Source organism: Culex quinquefasciatus, chromosome 3, assembly GCF_015732765.1.
Source record: "Culex quinquefasciatus strain JHB chromosome 3, VPISU_Cqui_1.0_pri_paternal, whole genome shotgun sequence".
Lineage (NCBI taxonomy): Eukaryota > Metazoa > Arthropoda > Insecta > Diptera > Culicidae > Culex > Culex quinquefasciatus.
This window is the reverse complement of record NC_051863.1, coordinates 129,749,917-129,773,913: the sequence shown is the minus strand read 5'-3', so window position 1 is coordinate 129,773,913 and position 23,997 is coordinate 129,749,917. Positions and strand designations below refer to the sequence as shown.

Here is a 23,997-nt window from a genome sequence, read left to right as displayed (position 1 = left end):
ATACGTATTTTTCCTGTATTTTGAAAATGCAATGTTTCTCGAAAAAATACTCAACATAGTTGTCATTGAAATATGGGAGTCACATGATCAGGATTTTTCAAACATTTTGAATGTAATATTTTTTTAACATTAAATTTTTTTACAAAACTACGTATTTTTGAAAAAATATACTAAAAATTTTAGTGTTTTACAATATGGGTATCGAACGATCGTTATTTTTTCTTACATTTCGAAAGTTATAATTCACAATTTTGAAAATACTAAAAAATTTCACAAAACAACGTATTTTGGGGAAATACTCAAAATTTCGTTTTTTCACAATATGAATATCAAATGATCGGAATTTTGAATACATTTCGAAAGCAATAACATAACTTTTTGAAAATAGTTTTCAAAAAATCACAAAACTGCGTATTTTTGAAAAATTACCAAAAGTTTCAGTTTTCTTTTTTCAATATGTGTATCTAATGATTGAGAGTTTTCACATATTTCAAAGAAAGTATCATTTTCAAAAGTTCTCAAAATTTTGACGAAATTGCATATATTCGAAAAATAAACACTCAAAATTCAGATTTTTTTCACAAAATGGATTTCAAACCAGCCGGATCATTTCATACTTTTCAAATGTTTTAACACATTTTTTTAAATACTCAAATTTTTCACAAAACTTCGTATTTTTGAAAAAATGCTCATAATTTCAGTTTTGCACAATACTGGTTTCAAATTATCGAGAAATTTAAATAAATTTCGAAAGCTATAATTTTTTTTCGAAAATACTTAAAATTTTTCCTAACTATGTATTTTTTTAAAAAAAACCCAAAATTTCAAAGTTTCAAAATTTATCAAATTCGAAATGTTTGAAAAAATTTCGATCATTTGTTATCCAATTGAAATTTGGAGTGTTTTTTATTTTTTGAAAATACATAGTTTTGTGAAAATTTTGAGTGTTTTCATAAAAGGTTGTTATTACATTCGAAATGTATGATGGGTAATTCTCCGCCAACTTACACAGCATTGCCCCGACCCCTCTTCGATTTGCGTGAAACTCGTCGTTGTCCCTGATCCGAGATCCGTTTTTTGATACATCGTGATTTTTGATTTTTTAAACATGCTTTTCGCAAGAGGTGATTTTCAAAAAGAGAAATTAGAAATGTGGTGTCAGTGAGACTTTTATGTAAAATTAGACACTCGATTGGATGGCGTACTCAGAATTCCGAAAAAAAAAACATAATTTTCATCGAAAAAAACACTTAAAAAAATTAAAAAACTCTGCCATTTTCCGTTACTCGACTGTAAAAACTTTTTTTCGTAAAATCGCAATAACTCGTGATGTTTATGAGCAAAACCCTTATGTTGACACATCAACATTTTTGTAATTGTCTGTTCTACAACTTTGTACAACATTTTTACACTCTAAAAAATAACCCTGCAAAGTTAGAAAAAAACACGAAATTTTAAAATGAATATTTTGTTCCAAATGAAAAAATACCCTTCTAGGTAGATTCGAAAAGTACATTAAATTTCCCATAAAATGATATGTTCCAAAAAAAACTACAGTCTAGTAATGGAAAAATGGCAGAGTTTTTAGAAATCATTTAGTGTTTTTTAGATGAAAAAAAAAAAACGTTTTTTTTTGGAATTCTGAGTACGCCATCAAATCGGGCGTCTAATTTTACATAAAAGTCCCTTTGACACCAAATTTCTATCTCATCACCGTTTCAGGCTGCAAATTATTGAAAAACACCTCTTTTTCGCATGTTCAAAAATGAAAGGGGTCGTACCGCCCCTCCGTCACGAGATATGAAAAAACGGATTCGTGATCAGGGACAAAAGTTACCCCTAAGAACAAGGTTTCACGCAAATCGAAGAGGGGTCGGGGCAACTTTTCCCGATTTTGTGTGAGTTGGTAGAGAATTACCCTGATGAAATTTCGATTATTTGATACCCATATTGAGAAAAACTGACAATTTGAGTATTTTTTTCGAAAATACGTAGTTTTGTGAAAATTTTCAGTAATTGAAAAAAATGTATGTCAATCGAAATATATGACAAAAACACGATCATGATCATGATCATCCATTGTAATTATATTTACATGAAACTTTTCACAAAAATACGCATTTTTCTGTATTTTTAAATGCAATTTTTTGCTCTTAAAAAACTCAAAATATTTGTTATTGCAATATGGGTATCAACCCATATGCCATTTTCTCGTAAGGCTTTGTATGTCGTAGATTTCTCAAACACGACATAATATTTTTGCAAACTACTAAAAGCAATTGGATCGTCTTGATCAAATCTACAATAAGCTTCAAAAAGATTGCACACATATTTTGTCGTTTAGAGTAATCCAAGACATACAAAGCGTAACATAATGTACAAATTGCTTCTAAAAGATTGAAAAAGTGTCATTTTAGAGAAACCGACAAATTATAAAAACGTAACGCATCGTGTAAAAGAGGAACAATGAAATATTTTAAAATTCTATTTAAAACAATTTGTTCATCGTGTGTCAATCTACAAATTAATTCAAAAAATTTTAAAAGTATGTTTTGATTTATATCAAAAAAAATTAGGTGTTATAATTATTTATTAAATCAATGAAAATAGTAAATCAAATATGATTGAATTATTAACAGTTACTCAGGGCATTGCGATTAGTTTTAGATACTTTATGTTCTAAAAACGTCAAGAATCAACATGTGCTTGAATATGTAGCCGATCTCAACAAAATGATTACAAAGAATCGTCCTTTGTCAACTCTCAAAATTATAGAAGCTTTAATTAAAATGGTTTCGCTGAATTTAGCGAAAAACGTGCCGCTGGCTGAAACTAAAACATTGTGGGCAAATATCGAATCTCATCAGCGAACTTTTGTTTGCCAATTCCGGATAAAATTCCCCCCAAACCTCCCCCCTTTCCTCGTATTCCCTTCCCAAACTTACCACAGCTAACCACGGTCAGCTTCAGCAGTGCGGTTACTATCGTGACAAATCTAATCACCGGTGCAATCCTCAATTCCATGGCGAGTGTGTTCAAGGTGTGTGTTTGCCCGGCGCGCAAATTTCCGCTTCCTCTGACAGGGCCTGCTGTCAGCTTCCTCCGTCACCACGTGTCGCGGCAATCAACCCAACTTTTCCACTTCACTGCACGATTTCACGCCACGTGTAGCAGTGAACACTCACACCACGGAGGCACTTTTTGTGCCTGTAATTTCAACTCTTGGCCATCTTGGTTTTTCCACACGAAAGCCACGTGGACTTGACTCGATTTGTGATCTGATTCGCGTGTGCAAACGCTGTGTTTTATCAAATGGCGTGACTTTCAATTACACTGGCAGTACTGTTTAACTGATTTTTTTTGTGTTGCTCTCTTTCTCTCTCGCCTTCACTTTTCAGCTACGATGAACACTGAGGAAAATAATTTGGTTAATATTATCACTTCAATTAAGGAAAAAATACTTCCTAAAAAAAATAATTAAGGCCGGTTTTGATAATTTTCTTCACAATTCCTCAATTCACCCTCTCCCTCACTCCCTTCTTCCAATAGTGCATTTTCACATTTCCGAGGGATATTTCCGGGGGTGCGTCAGTTGGGGACCGACCAAACACTCCGGGATGGTCACCGATGGGTAGCCCCTTTCGCAATCATCAGCGATCTGTGAACAAAATGAAGAGAAAAAAAAACCCTGTGTTAAAACGAGAAAATTTCATTTTCCGCATTCTCGAACGAGCTTGAACACATTTTTTTTTTCATTTCACGCAGGCACACTTTTGAGTAACCAACAAGGATGGTGGAATCGTTATCAGGGATGCACTGATTGGTCAAATATTATAATGGTTTGAAAAAGAGTCAAAAAGTAAAAATGCAAACAAAAATAATTTGGAAATAAAAAAAATCCTTCCAAAAACTTACTTGAAATCGAACATTCTGATTTCATCCTATCTGGGTAGAAAGTTCATGATTCACGGCGTGTTTTCTGGGCAACCTTAAGGAGAAAAAATAGTCATCGCTACTTTCAAAAGGGGGGGGAGGGGGGTAAATTTTGGCTGATTATAGCGTGACGTACTTTATGGATGAAGCCTTTCTTTTTTTCCAGAAATCCTCTTCCTTAATCATGCTTCACGAGAGTTTAATTCATGTCAATTCATTATTTTTAACACGATAATGTATCGTACACTTTTTCTTAAGAAGTGTTACTTACAAGATCAATTGCAATTTCCTGCTAGCTCTGTGTGAATTCCATTCTGCCCTGTATTGCGTGTCATTCTTGCTCTGTCCTGTGGGCTAGCACATAAATGCACCGTATACTTTTTTTTTTTAATTTAAGATTATACAGCAGATTCCTACTAATTAACTAATGATTATTTGAGATGAAATCTTATTTCAATAAATAAACAGGTAGCAGTTTTTGATCAACGCGCCCAAGTGCTTCTAGCAGATGCGGCGAGTGTAGCTAATTTAGGTAATTTCAAATACTTAAAACTTTAAAATTCGATATCTCTGGAACGAAAAATATTCCTTTCTGTCGATAAGTGATTCTTATGTAAAATCGGACGGGGAATACGATGGTGAGGTCAAATTTAAAAAATAAATAGGGCTGTTTTGAGATACGGCCATTTAAAGTTTTCAATTGCGCAATACAGGTAGAAAACATATTTTAATCTAAATTTTGACCACGGAAATGGATTCTACGTCCAATTTCCTTTAAAATTGAGTGTAAGACCGACCCTCTAAGATTTGCGGTTCCTGAGTTATCGTCGTTTGAAGATAGGGGTTTTGCTCAAAAATCGCCAAAAAGTCGATTTTTTGGGAGGGTACAAAAATGGAGGGGGTGGTCCGATTTGGATGAAATTCGGGATTTTTGCATGTTTTGATAGTCTCAACAGCTCTGCCAAATTTGAGCAGAATCGGAGATGGTAATTTTCAAGTGCTGTTCCGCTTCGGGTGGAATGACCCATAGATTATTAGATAATTTTTAATCTTTTTTAATCTAGGATTTAGCTGATAAACCCGAGTTTTTTTTTTTTGCACGTTTGAGATTGGTATTTTATGAAAAAATATCATATTTCCTTAACCAAATATTGAGCAGTTGCATGGATACAAAACATGTTTTACATTCGAAAATGAACTACAAGTTTCTGTTGAAAGCTTCAGAAGAAATACTTTTCATGAATAAAATTTGTTTTCTTACATGAAATGATCGAGGAATCAACAATATTATAGGTAGAAGTCTTATAAATCTTATCTTTTCAGTTTTCTATTTGAATTTTCTATTTGATTTTTGTTCAAACCAAAAAAAAAGTTTGTGACGATGTTTTCAACATTCAGAGTTAAAACTCATGAATTTTAGTAACTTCTTTTAAATGCATTTTCAACAGAAAAACATTTTTTTTTCTTTATTTTATACTCATGGTAATATGACTTTTGAAGCTTGCAACAGTAATTTGTAGTACATTTTCGATTTTAAATCATGTTTTGTATCCATGTTTCTGGTTCATATTTGATAACGGAACATTCACATTTATTCATAAACATCCAATAATATCCTAAACAATCTCAAATCTGCAGAAAATTCGGTTGTATCAGCTAAATCAGAGCAGACACGTGATACTTTTACATAACGATTATGTAATTATCTTTTAATTCATGTTAAAAACATATTATATTGCGGTTTTATGTTTTTAATTTCAGAACAAATCACACATATTCAAAAACTCCGTTAAAACATTCTTTTCAAAATGCGATTAGTGATTTGCAAACTTCTACAAAGTTGTTTCTTGTCTTACTTTGCACATTTTGATGAAAAAATGACACAAAAACACATAATTTGACAAGTTTTCAGAGCTTTTATTTACAAGTTTTTGATAAATAATGAAGGAATTCAGAACAAAAAACTTAAAAAATAGATATCTCCAACTTTTTTCGATGAATCATTTCGCTCTTAAAAGCATTGAAGAGCTGAGAAACCGAATCGAAAAGATTTGTTCTAGGAACCTGATTTTTCCAGACAGGTTTCCTTGTCATTTTCCAAAATAATTCAAAACAGGTGAAAAATAATTTGAGTGTTAACAAAGCGAAAATTATTTGAATTAAAAGCCAAAATTTGAAAATAAGACAAATACCAAATCAGTTTATTTTGAATACACAGTAAACAAGGTTGAGACAAATTTTTTCGCGTTCGTCGTCGGTGTGTTTTTCGTTTTTTTTTCACGTGCGTGTGTGTGTGAAGGTGCGACTGGCTCTGGTTGTCTCGATGACAGCTGGGCCAGTCCGATTTGCGATGCCTTTTCGTCGGGTCACAATTTTTTTCGCGTTCGTCGTCGGTGTGCAACAACAACTAAACCATATCATACCATTTAAGCTCGATAATCATCGTAACTCGTCGTTCTTGTCGTTTATCAGTACCTCACTAAGCATCAATTATTTTAATTTCGTGTAATCATCTCAAATGAAACGTTCAAAAATTTAATTTTTCATTCTTTAATTATAAACTTTTTTTCGTAAAATCGCGATAACTCGTGATGTTTATAAGCAAACTCCTTATGTCTGTATATCAAAATTTTTGTAATTGTCTGCTCTAGAACTTTGTAGAACATTGTTTTACTCTAAAAAATAACCCTACAAAGTTAGAAAAAACACGAAATTTTAAAATAAAAAATTTTGTTCTAAGTGAAAGAAATGACCCTTCTGGGACAATTTAGTTCGAAAAGTACATTAAATTTCCCATAAAATGACATGGAAAATGGGAGAATTTTTTAAAACTTTTTTAGTGTTTTTTTCGATGAAAAATACGTTTATTCGGAATTCTGAGTACGCCATCAAATCGGGCGTCTAATTTTACACAAAAGTCCCTTTGACACCAAATTTCTATCTCATCAACGTTTCAGGCTGCAAATTATTGAAAAACACCTCTTTTTTCACATGTTCAACAATGGAAGGGGTCGTACCGCCCCTCCGTCACGAGATATCAAAAAACGGACCTCGGATTCGTGATCAGGGACAAAAGTTACCCCTTAGGACAAAGTTTCACGCAAATCGAAGAGGGGTCGGGGCAACTGCTGTGTGAGTTGGCGGAGAATTACCCCTATGATGAATCCTGACCAAACACCCTATCCTACTAACAAATGTTCAGGTTCCTTGCGCTTATGAAGTGTAAGTACAGGGTAAACCAGCTGCTCTGGTATCAACCTGTGCTAACTAACATTCCTGTCCCTTTAAATCGGGATCTACAAACTGACATGGCAGGCGCCGTTGGTGCCCAATGGCTGTTACCTATTCGCAACTGAACTACCACTTAAGTGATATTTGAGACGATTTTCCGTCACTTATCGAACTTCCTGATGTATGCAAAAACACATATTTAAATACTCAACGAAACTTAATTAAATTTTTGACAGCCCATGTTTAAGATATAAGACTAAGTAAAATTACACATCAAAAAATGTAAATTTCCAAATTTTAGAGGCAGTATTACATTTATTTTTTACCACAATTGTTTGTCGTCTGAGCAAATTTCACATTGCATGTCATAAATATAGGAAAAGCGTGACAAAGGATGGGGGGAGGGGGGGGGGTAAATTTTGGCTGATTTTTGCGTGACGTACTTTATGGATGAATCCTTATGTCCAACGATATGTCGGATGATGAATAGTTTTTGTTTAGATAAGTTAGATCCGGATTCAAAAAAGGACATGATTATCTCTTAAGTGGTCATAACTTGAGACAGGGTTGCCAGATCTTCAATGTTTCGGACTCGTCGGAAAAATATTTCAACTACCTAACCTACGATGAGTCGGATGATGGATCCAGACATAGTTAACAATGTACAAAGAAAAGATTTTTATTTTATTACTAGCTGGGACATCGTACCCTCTTGGACCTGAGGGGTCCTGACAACGCCGCTGCCGGTTGGTCTTGGAGCCACGGCCGACAGGGGTGGGCACATGGCCTCTTTTCTCGCGATGGCTAGAACAGCAAACAAGAGCTCGTAGTTCAAGGTCGGCTCGATTTCTCAGTAACCAAAGTAACAAGACACTAGATCACTCTTTAAACTACTTTTTATTCACTTACTGTGTGGATGTATGTGTGTGTGTGGGGGGGGGGGGGGGGGATCTTGCTGGGCTGGCATTTACTGCTGCTCCTCGTCAGCGTCTCCACCCCGTGGACGACGCCAAGACTCGTCCTTAAGATTCCGCGTACTTCCGGGCCTCACGGTCGTCGTTGGCCATCGCGGAAGGGACGCCCGTTGCTCGCGCTGGAAACCTCGGCGATGCGCTCGTGCTCTGGACCAAGCGTGCCTTCAGGTGCTTGTGCAGCTCATCTCGGTTCTTCAAGCTTGAATCGTGTAGACAGCGTGGGGAGGGGGGGTCTTCGACGCTCCCGCGGACCACGTGGTACAGATAACTTTCGGTGCTGGCGTACAGGTCACAGGAGTGGACCGTACAGGTGACTTGATGAGTCGGTGGGCTCCGGGGTCACTGGAGCGGCCACTAGACCACAGGTTGACCCTTGATGGTATGGTCTGGTTCTGTGAGGCAGAACCACAAACCGCGTAACTTTTAGTTCACAATTACGGGTCCTGTTGGGATTGCACGTGGGGAACGGAGGGGATTAGATATTTCTTGCTGTAAACGGGCTACTGGTTCCACCATCCCGTTAACGTCCCAAAAGGATCACTCTCATACCTGATTCGTAGTCGTGTCCACTTATTTTATACTCTTTTCAACCTCGCCCTACCAAGGCTGAGGTGGGCAAAACGTGCACTTGAAGATGCTTCTTTCTGATAGACTTGGTGACCTTGTCGATCGCTGGTTGAAATGGAAGAGAACACTCAAGATCAAGGGCATCAGAGAAGACCCATCAATCTCTCCCAGATAGTCGTTTATTCCCTTTTTCCTCTTGACCAGTGTCCACTCTCTTTCTTTCGGCTAACCCTTTTTCCCATGCAGCATTTGAGACTTGAGTGTGTTAACAAACGGTTGGCTACGGTTTGCAGATACAGTGTGTGCATGATTTTACTCCCTGACCTTGCTCTGATTTTAATCTGTTTGTGTTGTATTATTTATTATTTTAATATTCACAATTAACATTAAGAAAAACGTGCAAAACACAAACATCCCTACACGACAATTTCCCTACTATTAAAATACATTTCCCTCCTCCTACCGGTTCTTAAGTGAACAGGAAAGATGATCAATCGCAACGGTAACAATTTTATCGTTTTGAGGTTTCAAGCTTGGATGTTGGAGTTATTTCAAAGAAATAAAATTTGTGTTGGAAACTTTTGATTTGAGGTTGAATATGTAATTTAGAGTCGCTTGAAGCACATTCATAAGAAATTTGATGGATATGAACATGAACCTATTGATTCCCATCGGCTTTTCTGAAGAAAAATCCAATAAAACCAAAAAAAAGTTGCTCTAGACTCCCCGACGAAATATTTCGCCGGGCCCCGCAAAATGTCGGGAAAGAGCCATTCTTTCATGGTGCCATGGTTTGTTTGCTTTATGGTTCTAGGAAACACACCGTGACACCATTTGGAAAATCGAAAAAAAAAATAATCATACTTCAGTAGCAACTTTTAATGACAGTGTTACCAGATCTGCAAGGGTTATGGTTTTTTTCAAAAACCGATCCAGCGAAGTTTCTAAAATCACCTTCATTAAAAACTTTCGACATAGCTTCAGACAGGGTCGCCTGGCTAGTGACTACCTCCCTGGCCCACAAAATCACCATCATACACCGCGTGAAATTACGATAGTTTTTTTTTCTTCCGTCTCGCTCTCCCATTCTGGTTGGCAACACTTTTGCTCCTTTGGGATGTAATCAAATTACGGGCGCTTCTTGTGTCTTGTGCAGTTGGATGAGCATCGTTTTTTTCATTTTTTTTCTCATCGTGTTAAAACACTATAACTCAGAGGATGCTCGTTGCAACTGCAATTGCTGCAAAGTGATGATGCCCGACTGTTGACGACAGCTCCGCAACATTCCGTAATGACCGACCGTGGCGAGAGGGCTCTTGGAGCAAACGAAATTAATTAAAAATGGTAATGTTTTGTGGATGAATCGTTTCGTAATCAGTGGGGCGGTTTGAGATTGTCCGTTTTTTGCGCCATTTTATAGAGTTTGAGTTTTTTGTAAGGACTTCGGGTAATCGAGTCTGAATTGTATAGATTTATTCGTAATTAAAAAAAAATGAAAATTGTTCAAATTTTTGTCTTGTTTGTCAGAGTTTATATGAACTATAAAAGACACTCCTCAATTATTCTCCATATCGCAGTTCTTGACGGACAGCCCCTATGGATTTCTACAGTCACATTGTTTGTCCTGGCAAATTCCATTTTTCACTGACCATCATACAACAACGTCCAAAAAAACATTCACATCGTCAGCCAAAAACTAAACTCGTCTCGACACAAAAAAGAAGCTGTCTATCGCTGCAATTTCGCGCACAGTTCCGAAAACTCTGGTCCGCTGACATTCCACTGCCCGGCGCGGCAAAACGAGCAGCCTGATGACGCCGCACGTTTTCGGACAATATCAATCAGACTTAATTCCATAAATCCGATTTAATCCGGAACAGCGTCCGGCGACCGGCCAGAGTCCGCTCAGTGAGGCCACATAAAACATTTCGCTGTGTGACGAGAAGACCATCGCGATTTTCACGTTCTGAGCCTGGTTGGCCCTTTGAATTATTTATCGACCAGGGGGAAAAAACGAAAGAGCTCTTCACACAGAGACACAGAGAAATTACGCGTCAGTAGAGTTTTCCACACGATGGCCGGGTGGAAAATTGTGCACAATCTGATGAACTCGAGAGGGTAGGAGCTTTGCTGACTGGATTTCTGTTTTATGTTTGATAAGGTCAGTGCTGGCTGTTCCGCGGAATTCCGAGAACGAAGCTTAACCATTCAAAAGTGCTTCGATCCCAGCTGTAATGGCCGGTGAATGTTTGTTTCAGTGGATCTGTGGAGTTGTGATAACTCCGATGGGTCAGATTGAGCATGGTGTTCTGTAGATTTTTTAGTTGGAGATCGTCAATTAAATAACGAACAAATTTTCAAACAAAGTTGTTCCTTGGAGGTTTTCTATTTCGATTTACATCAAGATTACATACATAGCTCAAATCGACATTTGTGAAGATAATGTGAGTAAATGCTTCAGTTTCGTCAAGATATAGTGGAATTGAGTTTTAGTGAATTTCCTGCCAATAAATAAAACTGTAAATTTCGAGTATAAATGCTGTGGAATCATTTTAAGCAACCATGCCCCTTGTGTTTGCTACCCCCATCAGTTACCAGGTTACCAGGTCTGAACCAGTGTTTGGATTCGAGTGAGAAGAAGGAAAGCTTTCCTCACTCGCGAGCGAGGGAGAGAACTTGTAGTTCTTTCCTCTCCTCGCTCGCACTCGCCCTTTTTCTCGCGTTCTTGCTCTCACCGCGAGCGCTTTTAAAAAACTTCAAATACTTTAAGTACATTAAATACATTAGATGTTTAAGTTTTTTAAATCCTTAAAGTACTATAAAAACTTTAAGAGCGAGTTTTTCACCAATGTGTAACTGGTCGTATCGAGTTGCTCCGATTTGGATGAAACTTTCAGCGTTTGTTTGTCCATACATGAGATGAACTCATGCCAAATATGAGCCCTCTACGACAAAGGGAAGTGGGGTAAAACGGGCTTTGAAGTTTAAGGTCGAAAAAACATAAAAAATCTTAAAATTGCTCGCATTTCCGTAAAATTTCATCAATTCCAACTCTCTTAGATGCATTCGAAAGGTCTTTTGAAGCACTTCAAAATGTGCCATAGACATCCAGGATTGGTTTAACTTTTTCTCATAGCTTTTGCAAATTACTGCTAAAAATTGATTTTTCTAAAACCCCAATATCTTTTTGCAACAGCCTCCAACACCCATACTCCCATAGGTCAAAAGATAGGTAATTACATGGACTATAAGCCTACGGTGTTAACTTTTTGGCCAATCGCAGTTTTTCTCATAGTTTTTCGATTTTTCTAGAACAAACATTTTACAACGTTAGTTTTTGCCCTGTAGGCCGCCATAGTGGCACTTTTTGGTCTCAATTTAGTCATATTCGGAATCCTCGGAAAATTTCACGTAAGTTAAAAGTATTGGAGTTGTAAATTTGATTGGAAAAATTGCCATCTAGAATGAATTAAAATATTTTTTAAAAATTTGTTGGATTAGGGGTAAAACAGGTTTTCGCCTACTTGATACAGCATTTGACGTATTGATCACAGGATAAATAAGATCTATTTCTTTTTTCAAAAATGTTTTATTTAATTATTTTTTAAATCAAAATTACAACTCCAATACTTCTGACTTACGTGAAATTGTCCGAGGATTCCGAATATGACAGAATTGAGACCAAAAAGTGCCGTCTTCTTGGCCTACAGGGCAAAAACTAACGTTGTAAAATGTTTGTTCTAGAAAAATTGAAAAACTATGAGAAAAACTGCGATTGGCCAAAAAGATATTACCGTAGGCTTATAGTGCATGATATTACCTATCTTTTGACCTATGGGAGTACGGGTGTTGGAGGCTGTTTCAAAAAGATATTAAGGTTTTAAAAAAAACCATTTTTGACAGTAATTTGCAAAAGCTAAGAGAAAAAGTCAAACCAATCCTGGATGTCTATAGCACATTTTAAAGTGCTCCAAAAGACCTTTCGAATACATCTAAGAGAGTTGGAATTGATGAAGTTTTACGGAAATGCGGCCAATTTTAAGATTTTTTATGTTTTTTCGATCTCAAACTTCAAAGCCCGTTTTACCCCACTTCCTTTGTCGTAGAGGGCTCATATTTGGTTTGAGTTCATCTCATGTATAGACAAACAAACGCTGAAAGTTTCATCCAAATCGGAGCACCTCGATACGACCTCTAGAACAAACCGAGCAATATTTACAAATACTGCCTCTTAAATGCTTTAAATATATTAAATACTTTAAATGCTTTAAATATATTAAATACTTTAAATGCTTTAAACAATTTAAATACTTTTAATATTTCAAATACTTTAAACATTTTAAATACTTCATATATTTTAATTACTTTAAATACTTCAAATATTTTAATCCTTTAAGACTTTCAATACCTTAAATACTATGAATACTTTCAAAACTTAAAATATTCAAAAATACTTAAAATACTTTATATTCTTTGAATAAAATAAAAAAAATATGAGCAAAATTTGATTCAAAAGTGAAGTATTTTCACTTTTCATACTTTAAGATTAGTCTGGACTTAGTCTGGACGAATGAGAAATTTTTTTTTAAACACTCGCTCAACAAATTTTGCAATGCCACCAGATTTATCTGGCATTCTGGCAACCCCAACCCCTATACATAAACGAGGGTGCGCATGGTAGCTTAATGACTCCATACCATTTGTACCCGAAATCAAGAATTTAATTTATTGGCAGAAAATTCAACTCTTTTGACTGGAACGTGCTCAGGGAGCCCAAATCTGCCATACTTTGCAAAACTTAAACGTTTATTGAAAATTTAATTTCATCCTAAAACATATTTTTTACTAGAAAGAAAGTGTCATCTTTTGAGCTACGACGTACGTTTAATTTTTCGCCAAGGTAAGAATTTTTGAAAAAAAGTGATTTTTGAAAAGTATCCAAAATTTCCTCGAAAACAAACTCTGATCATCATTATTGGTTGTAAAAATGAATTTTGATAAAATATGGCTTTGCAAAGAAAAAAACAACGAAAATAGAGCTTAAATTTAAATCGTTAAGTTAAAACTTGAAATAGATTCTTTTATGGTTGAGACAATCTTACATGAATTTCAGTTTTTTTGCATTAAGCATCAATAGTTTCAGGGCAATAGGGCGAATGCGTAGCACTTAGACAATTTTTTTTTCACCAATTCTCTGCAACTGGGAGATAAAAAAAAAGAAAATTTAACAAAGATGTTTTCTGCTCTTCAAAAACCATTTTTCAGAGATAAGCAAAGGTGAACACTATTTTAAAAACTTGAAAAAAAATCTGAAAATGGAAACCTAAGAATAACTTGAAAACTATCCATTTTACCAAAAAAAAATCTCAACTGTACTTTTCATTCCAAATTCAATTAAACATCAAAAAGAGATTTTCGGGAGCATTTTCCTGTTAGTTTCCATACCCTACAGCTCAAAAGAAGACACTTTTTGACAACAAAAACAAATCAGGAAAAAAATGAAGGGTTTGTCGAAATCGAGTTTTTGTGATAAAAAGTTTATTTAAATAATTGCTCTTTCCGTGACCTACGTTTTTTTCCAAAAATTCAACCACACTGCTTGAAAAATAATGAGCAATTTTCTACGAAATCGGTCTTTTTTCTTCAATTTTAATTTTTGTATTTTTTAATCCGACTGAAACTTTTTTGGTGCCTTCGGTATGCCCAAAGAAGCCATTTTGCATCATTAGTTTGTCCATATAATTTTCCATACAAATTTGGCAGCTGTCCATACAAAAATGATGTATGAAAATTCAAAAATCTGTATCTTTTGAAGGAATTTTTGATCGATTTGGTGTCTTCGGCAAAGTTGTAGGTATGGATACGGACTACACTGGAAAAAATAATACACGGTAAAAAAATTTGGTGATTTTTTATTTAACTTTTATCACTAAAACTTGATTTACAAAAAACACTATTTTTAATTTTTTTATTTTTGATATGTTTTAGAGGACATAAAATGCCAACTTTTCAGAAATTTCAGGTTGTGCAAAAATCATTGACCGAGTTATGAATTTTTAATCAATACTGATTTTTCAAAAATCGAAATTTTGGTCGTAAAATTTTTCAACTTCATTTTTCGATGTAAAATCAAATTTGCAATCAAAAAGTACTTTAGTGAAATTTTGATAAAGTGCACCGTTTTCAAGTTATAGCCATATTTAAGTGACTTTTTGAAAATAGTCGCAGTTTTTATTTTTAAAATTAGTGCACATGTTTGCCCAGTTTTGAAAAAAATATTTTTGAAAAGCTGAGAAAATTCTCTATATTTTGCTTATTCGGACTTTGTTGATACGACCTTTAGTTGCTGAGATATTGCAATGCAAAGGTTTAAAAACAGGAAAATTGATGTTTTCTAAGTTTCACCCAAACAACCCACCATTTTCTATCGTCAATATCTCAGCAACTAATGGTCCGATTTTCAATGTTAATATATGAAACATTTGTGAAATTTTCCGATCTTTTCGAAAAAAATATTTTCAAAATTTTCAAATCAAGACTAACATTTTAAAAGGGCGTAATATTGAATGTTTGGCCTTTTTGAAATGTTAGTCTTGATTTGAAAATTTTGAAAATATTTTTTTCGAAAAGATCGGAAAATTTCACAAATGTTTCATATATTAACATTGAAAATCGGACCATTAGTTGCTAAGATATTGACGATAGAAAATGGTGGGTTGTTTGGGTGAGACTTAGAAATCATCAATTTTCCTGTTTTTAAACCTTTGCATTGCAATATCTCAGCAACTAAAGGTCGTATCAACAAAGTCCGAATAAGCAAAATATAGAGAATTTTCTCAGCATTTCAAAAATATTTTTTCAAAAGTGGGCAAACATGTGCACTAATTTTAAAAATGAAAAACTGCGACTATTTTCAAAAAGTCACTTAAATATGGCTATAACTTGAAAACGGTGCACTTTATCAAAATTTCACTGAAGTACTTTTGATTGCAAATTTAATTTTACATCGAAAATGAAGTTGAAAATTTTACGACAAAATTTCGATTTTTGAAAAATCAGTATTGATTAAAAATTCATAACTCGGTCAATGATTTTGCACAACCTGGAAATTTCTGAAAAGTTGGCATTTTATGTCCTCTAAAACATATCAAAAATAAAAAAATTAAAAATAGTGTTTTTGTAAATCAAGTTTTAGTGACAAAAAGTTAAATAAAAAATCACCAAATTTTTTACCGTGTATTATTTTTCTAGTGTAGTCCGTATCCATACCTACAACTTTGCCGAAGACACCTAATCGATCAAAAATTCCTTCAAAAGATACAGATTTTGAATTTTCATACATCATTTTTGTATGGACAGCTGCCAAATTTGTATGGAAAATTATATGGACAAACTAATGATGCAAAATGGCTTCTTTGGGCATACCGAAGGCACCAAAAAAGTTTCAGTCGGATTAAAAAATACAAAAAAAATCGAATGACCGAAATCCTAGAGAACTGCTCTAATGTAGTTTTTTGATAAAGTTAGCATGATATTTTTAAAAGCTTTGTTAAAATAGCAATTCCAGCTCAAATCAGGAATTTTTCTCGTACTTTTGTATCCGACCCTCTCCGATTTCAATGAAACTTTGTAGACATGTTATCCTAGGCCTTTATAGGCCAAATTGTTCTCGAAAATAACATTTGAGAAGGGCGTAAGTTATTAAAATATTTTTGTATTTTGCAATTTTAAAATAACTGTATCTCAAAGCCGTTGCATCGTATCAGAAAGTAGTCAAAGACAAACTTGTAGGAAATTGGACGGGCTTTCTGAAAAAATACACTGAAATAAAAGTTCATGCCACTTCTTTGCCTTTGACAGCTTTTTAATTTGACTCGTTTTAATATTTGCGTAAGCTTATTTACTATTCAGGTTTCTACCACACTCAAAAAAATATTCTGTTTTCAGTTATGAGCAATGTATTTAAGCTTATATCTGTTTGCCTATACATCCAATTGAAAAGCTGCCAAAGGCAAACTTATGGAAAATGAAGCGAGCTTTCCGTTAAAAATAGTTTCGAGACTGAAAATCAAGTCTGTCATATGGAAATTACCAAAAACCACCAAAAAACCTATATTTTCGACATTTTAATTTTTAAACCGCTGTATCTTCCCAAGGATTGGACAAAGGACAATGGTTAATATGGAGACTTTTATAAAATTATCTGGCAAATCGATTCCCATTATCGGTGTTTAAAATTTTTTACGTTTAGACCACTTTTCAAAAAAACAGTTTCAGTAAAGGATTTTTGTATTTTTTACTATCCTGCATTTTTCGTCAATCTTTTTGTAACATCTTAGCCTATTTCCTCAAAAATTTTGATTGAAAAAAAACCGTGACATCACCTTCCCATTTGACTTTTAAACTTAAAAATCAAAAAATCCCATAGAAGTGGCGTGTGTTTTTGTTTCAGTATATTTTTTCAGAATGCTTGTCCAATTTCCTACAAGTTTGCTAAATACTAAAATATTTAAATAACTTACGCCCTTCTCAAATGTTATTTTGGAGTACAATTGGCTCCATGTATACAAAAATGGCTTATATGGGCCTAGGAAGTCGGAGAGGGTCGGGTACAAAAGTACCAGAAAAACTCCTGATTTGAGCTGAAATTGCTCAAAAATTAGCTCTGAGCAAATCAAATAGTTTCCCTTTTCTCAACAATACATCACGCATGCTACGATGAATACAGATATGACAAAGGATGATCTCTTCTCCGGAAGTCAAACGTAAGATGTAGCTTCGGTCTTGTTGGATCGCCCTCCTCTTGTTACCGCGGATGAATTGTTACATCAAAAACACGTGTCACCACCATGTAATCCATGCTCCGATTTCTTCGTCGTCGTCGTCAACTTACAACATCTCCCCGCAACTGAACTGCAATATGGGAGAAACTGATACCAACCAACCATTCAACGTGTTCGACGTCATAACGTGCAATTTCCCATCCGTCGTTACATCGTGAAGAAAGAAAACTGAGATTCAAACACGCAGGAAGCGACATTTCCTTCGAACATTTCAAATGAACTGACACATTCGTTCGTTAGCTTAACAAAAGGCATCAGCTGCCGTCTTTTCATTTTGGAAGAAGGGTTTAAGAAGATGCAGATTTTTCATAGCGCTTACGGAAATGTTCGGTCGGTGTTTGGAAGGTTTGGTGGAGGTAGCCGAGATGCTCGGCCGTTGAGCTGCATTAAAAGACCGTATTTCGTTTAGGCCAGCTAGGGATGCTTTTAAAAGAGAAGAACTAGGACGTATAAGATTTATTTCTTTGCAAAAATGTGAAGAATTTTGCAGATTTAAATTGTTGTTGTAAGCAGAACTTTGAAGAACTTAACCAAAATTTATAACTATCGATAGAGACTTATATAACAACATAAGCTGTTTCTATTTTTAGAACTATCCTTGCTTGTTTCGTCAACATGTCTTTGCTCGGTGTTTAGAACACGAACGCGAACTTCACATGAACAACTAGTTTACGAGAAATCCCAGCCGAAGCCAAAGGTCAAATCTACTATGTTATGACGTTCAGCAAACTGAAATGAAACATCATGTCTGCAAATGTCATTTTGCTTTTCGAGTTCTACAAGCATGTTGCATTGAGGTCAGAATAATTTTCAAAATGAACTGTTCGTAATCCGTTGCTAGATTAGGCATTTGTGTTACACAGCCATGTTGAACAAAGGTGTTTTGGTCAAAATGTGAACAATTGACCAAATTTTTTTACACTTGTTCAAAAATTAACGAATAAAAACACTTATGCAGCAATTGTTGAACAACAAAATAAAGAGCGATGTTTTTCTTGCTACTTGGGATGGGTCTCTATATCTGGTGCTGCCAGTACCGAGAAATTCGAGTGATCATTTAGTTTTGGAACATTCCTAGAAATGGTTAGTTACAAGTATGTTGCTACCCATCCCCTTCACCATCTAAATCCAACTCCAAAGGATATTACATGTTTGTGTGTACGCTGGATATGAAACCGTCTTCTCCAAAGGATCCATGTTCTACCTCAACCTCACTTCCTCTTGTACCCCCTTAGAAAAAAAAATACTTCCTTGGTGCTCGGTTGATTGAACAGAAACCGAACCATGCAATTCATAACGCCACGGGAAACTCCACCACCTTGTTTGTACAGCATAAAGGACCAAAATGGATGGGCTTCAGCTCAGCTTTCGAAGCAAAGGATTGGAAGTCTGCTCTAGTTTTTTTTTTCTATGTCGAAATGTGAACGGAAACGTATGGTTCAATTCACAAAGCGATAGACCCGGTATGATTGGCGTTTTGCATAATGAGGGCAGAGATTTGGGGAATTTGGGGATTGTGTCGGAATGTGAGTTGGATTCGAGTTCCGTAATGAGGACCGATACACTACCAACCAATAAAACATTAACGTGCATGGAGGTTTGGATTGGGGAAAAAACCCTTTGTCTAACGATTTGGCTCCAAATGGGAAAGAACGAGCAAAGAACAATGAGAGCGTATCAATGTCTAGTTCAAGTTCAAGCAGAGCCAAATTTGAACGTATGATTTGTGAAAAGAGGCAGGCTTGTAAGAGGATTTTAGGAAAATTGGATGCCAGCTTAGATTTTCATCACTTGGTCGACTCGTGAACAAACCTGGACAATATTGTAGGCTTTCACAAACTATTCAAAAGCTTCGAATAAGTTATGCTGAAAAATGTAATAAAAATATGGCTCTGAGATATAAAATATAATATAAAGATCTACAAAATGCTATTCTTCCCCAATATCAAACACATTTTCTATTCCCGGAAGCACTATACAGCGCTTCAGTTTAATTTCTTAGCCACTTCCCCGGTCCACCCTGCGAAACATGAGGCAAGGACCACGTTACATGCAACGTGGAAATACCTGGTACTGAAAGCTATGCTGAAGCAATAGAAGAGAGATCCTGAGCTTGAGAGGGCTAATTGAGATAATGAGAAAATTCCTAATGATTTTACCTTCTCAGACTTCAAAATTAAGCTCGAACCTCACCGAGCGTTGATGACGCCGTTCAGGTGTAGGGGATTACGAAATCTTTCGAGATTATCTCTCCTGAAATTACCCACCAACGATCCCAGCTCTCCCCTAAACTGTCCAATCACCACCACTCGGCTTCCTCATTCGTTCGGGCGGGAGGGGGGTTCGGATAATTGCGAAAAATATCCCGTAATTAATTGAAAGTTGACCTTTGCCGTTTGACATGTACACCGCTCGCTGGTCATCGTCTTCCTTGCTGACCTGTCCGAGGACATTAGCTTGCCGAGACACGTCGCCGGCTCTCTCTCTCTCTCGGGCTGGGAGTTGTTTTAATTAGCCTTACCCGGACCCCCAATGCTCGTTAATTAGGGCCATTTCTAAACGTGGAGATTCGAGCTTGCCAGGCGGTTCTGTGTCTTGATAAGTGGATCGGTTGAGAAAGCTGGGTCGGTTTTAGGACTTTTAAGTGTGGGATGTTTGAGGAATTGAGGAAAATTTTCGAAAATCTTTTTTTTAAGGCATGATATAAGAAGCCTAAAAAGGTTGAAAATAAGTTACTTATTACTGGCTCAATTGCTTCTGCATAATTAAGCATCTATGCCGCCCGCAAAAATTTCATTTTTTTCTTGTTAGGTATCTGTATTAAACGTATCGAAATTTTGTCAAATGTGATATTCTGCAAATTTGTCAAAGACTGCAAAGCGATCCGAGTTGATCTTGAAAAATTATTAGTGATTTAAAGAAGAACTTTTTGTATGAAAAGGTTTTTTGATTAACATTAAAGATCTACAGCTACCCCTAAACCATAGAAGAATTTGGTCAGATGGTTACTTTTATCTAAGGAATTGAACCATATTGTATCAGTATTTTTTTTTTCAATTCAATTCAATTCGGTTTTATTTGTGAATAATCAAGATACAATGAGTTCATTTAGGTACACAACAGAGTTTTGGTGTTCTTTTCAGCTGTGTTTTACATAATCAATTATAGATGTGCTTGATCATCAGCTCCCCAAGGGCCAGATATTGCTCCGCCTTGTTACGGCAGCTCCGAAACCGCGTCATCATCTCCCCCGCGAGAGCAAAGAACTCCGGCAGGGTAAAGAGATCTTCCCCGGTGACTCCTTGCTGGGCCGCATCGCCGCTACCGGCAGCGACCACGCTGGCAAACGAACGCCCCCATCCAGGAGGGATCGCTGGGTTGTCCGCTGGAACCGTACGCTGCCCAACTGTAGGAACGGCTGCGCTCGTACTTCACTGAGGAGAGTGGGACGCTGCTGTTTTCTTCTTCCTCTTTTCCTGCTCCTCGAGGTAGGCCGCGACGCATCCGCGGTAATTGCCGGTATGGTTGCCGTTACAGTTCGCGCACTTTACGCGCGGCATAGTTTGTTCTGCGTTTTCCCCCAAGTCCGCCTTTCGTGGCAGTGCGCGGGGCGGGGCCGGAGGTTGCAGTTCCACGAGCCGTGGCCAAGTTTCTGGCAACGGTGGCATTGCGCTGTAATTTTTTTTTAAATTTTTCCCTTGTAGTAAATTTTGATCTTCACGGAATGAAAAACCTTTAATTTTTGAATTTTAAAAATTTCTCAGAACCTCCACAAACTTAATCAATAATTGTTTCTTTATTGATTTATATAATCAAAGCACAGTGGATCGCTGAATTGACTAAAAATTTGATTTTCCTAAGAGCTGTGCAGGACAAAAATCTATTTTTCACGTTTTTTTTCTTGGCAGTCTTCGATCTAAAACAAGAAATTTTTTTTTTACCAATTATTGATCTTTAAAAACATTGGAAAGAAGAAATCATAAAATTTAAGAAAATTTCAGGGTTAAAAGATTGACTTGTTTTATGTGACTTAGCCAATCTTTTTGAAAAAAAATCAGTTTTTTAGAGGTCAACTTTGGCTGCGTTTTTTTAATAACATTTCCTTTATTTCTCGGATTAGGTTTCAAGAAAACGTAAGAGCCATTGGTAAACAAATCTTTTTTTTTTTCATCGGTATTCGACCTCCTTACGAAAAACCAATTTCAAAAATGCTTCAGCTTGCCCATCTACGCGTCCATCAAGTGCAGTAAATTTAAAACAAATGAGATATTGTTTCAATTTGTAGAAAACCGAAAATTAGTGACGAAGGTCACGGTAGCTCTTACGGCATTTTGAAAAGTCACCCGAGATTTTAAGTAAAAAGTGGTATGCAGTATTTTTTCTAGTGGCCCAGACTATACCTCTATGATTCTTTTTTACAATTTAAAGATAATGGTGCCATTCTATAGCAGAAAATGTTAAACACAAGAAAACGTTTGAAAAAGTAACTGTAAAAACATTAAAAATAAGAAAGGTTACAATTTATCTTTCTAATTCTAATGATAGGAGGTTGTAGAATAGTCCAAATACAATCAAATACAAACATAAATTAAACAAGATAAGGCTTCGTCCATAAAGTACGCCACGCTCAAATCAGCCAAAATTAATCCCCCCCTCCCCCTTTGTCATGTTTTTTTATACTTTTATACTTTTATACTCACACTTGTTCAGACGCCCACCTCCTCCTTGAGCGTGACATACTTTATGGATTACGCCTAAACACAAATTAAAATACTAAAAATAAAACAATAAGAAGTAAAGTTTTTTATAAAACAAAAGTTGCTCAAAATGTCCTCCTGAACACGGGAAAAATAAAAATGATCAAAAAAAAAAAGATTGGCTTTATAGAATAAACATAAACTTTCTGCGATTAGCCAAATTCTCGAATGCGGCTTACTAAAACAGTTGAAGGGCAGTGTACTTACTGAAACATTTGAGGGTTAATGCAGTTTTTTTAAACTAAAATTGAAAATTGAAATGAAATTCATTAAAATAACTTTTTTATCAAACTGAATAGTTTAGATTTAATAAAAGGCAAATAGCAAAGCATTAACTATTAGTTTGAATTAACAGTGACAAAAAATACATTTCTAGAAATTATTTTGTACAAAAGTGACAAAAAATACATTTCTAGAAATTATTTTGTACAACAATTACGATAAATTATACCTAAACACTTTTTCTTAGTTTTTTTTTCTTGACCTTAGCCTAAAGTATTTGCACAAAACGGACATTTCGCCATAAGGTTTATTTGGTTTGTATATATTTTACTTACTTTTTCAAAAGTTCCTATCAGCAGAGGAAACACATGGTGCATTGGTGGTTTTGAAAAAGAAATCTAGATTTAATAGAATGTAAAACCTCCAAAAAATACTCTTAAAGAATTTTGTATCCATAAATTTTGAGGCTATCCATAAACCACGTGGACACTTTCTGAAATCTCAGATCTTCCCCCGTTGAGCGTTGACAATTGCCGACCCCCTCCCCCTCCTAATGTGCCCACGTTGTTTATGGATGGTCCCTATCATCATTTATTAGGAATCTGTCAAAGTTTTTTTTAATGCCAAAACTCATCTTTAACTTCTTTCTGGAAACAAATCTCACAGAAAATAAATTTACCATGCTCAAACTTACGCAAAAACAAATACGTGATTTTCTAGATAAAACCACTCTTATAAATGTTTTTTTTCTGAAAACATAATTAAATTTATAATTGTTATGTAAACAGTCTATCATTCTCATTTAAAAAAATCCCATTGCAATAGCAAAATAAAATAAATACATTTATTTGCACCATTCAGAGAACAGCGCATTATAAAAAAAAATGCCAAGAATCAAGGGTTTTTCAATTATTTGTTTTGAAAGAACTTAAAAATCCTAAAAACTATTTCTAGTAGTCATGTTTCATAGAATGGTTTTTTATAAGTCCAACGCAAATTATTTTTTGAATTTTTGTCTTAAGCTGTTGATGTATTCCTCACAATTTTTTTTTGTCAATTTTCATTCCATCGATTCCAAATTTCCATTCGGCGGAACGATTTTAGGCGAAGTGTCCCGCACCGAAGTCAATCATCCCTAACGGTGTAAAACAATGCCTTAAACTCGATTTAGCGATTCCAAACCCTTGCTTCCGGTTCGCTCCCCCAATTCCAGCAGGAGTAAAATCAAATTAAACAGCAATTAATTTTATCGAATTTAATTAAAACAATCATTTCCATTGTAAATTTTCGACATCGCACTCCCCACAACCACCACCCTTTTGCTTGCAAGGAGCAGAAAAACCACTTCGAAAATCCACTACCCCTCTGTGAGTTTTTGGGTGTTTGTGTGCGTGATTCTATTTGTACAACATAATTACACAAACAATTGCCAAACACAATCGAAATGTGTGTGTGTGCGTCTGCGTTTGA

The 23,997-nt window shown here is 35.5% G+C and overlaps 1 protein-coding gene across 7 annotated transcripts in view; it reads right to left on the bottom strand.

Moving 5' to 3' along the window:
• The window catches only part of LOC6049979, a 215,151-nt gene that overhangs the window by 104,701 nt on the left and 86,453 nt on the right, over positions 1 to 23,997 (bottom strand). For 4 of the 7 annotated variants that reach the window (XM_038262873.1, XM_038262872.1, XM_038262871.1 and 1 more), the window contains exon 2: positions 2,946 to 3,410. In XM_038262873.1, the coding sequence (XP_038118801.1) occupies positions 2,946 to 3,024 (79 nt within the window). In that variant the 5' untranslated portion in view covers positions 3,025 to 3,410. Of the gene's footprint in view, positions 1 to 2,945; positions 3,465 to 3,560; positions 3,659 to 23,997 lie in introns of all 7 variants that reach the window. The other 3 variants (XM_038262874.1, XM_038262875.1, XM_038262876.1) reach the window with 3 other exon arrangements.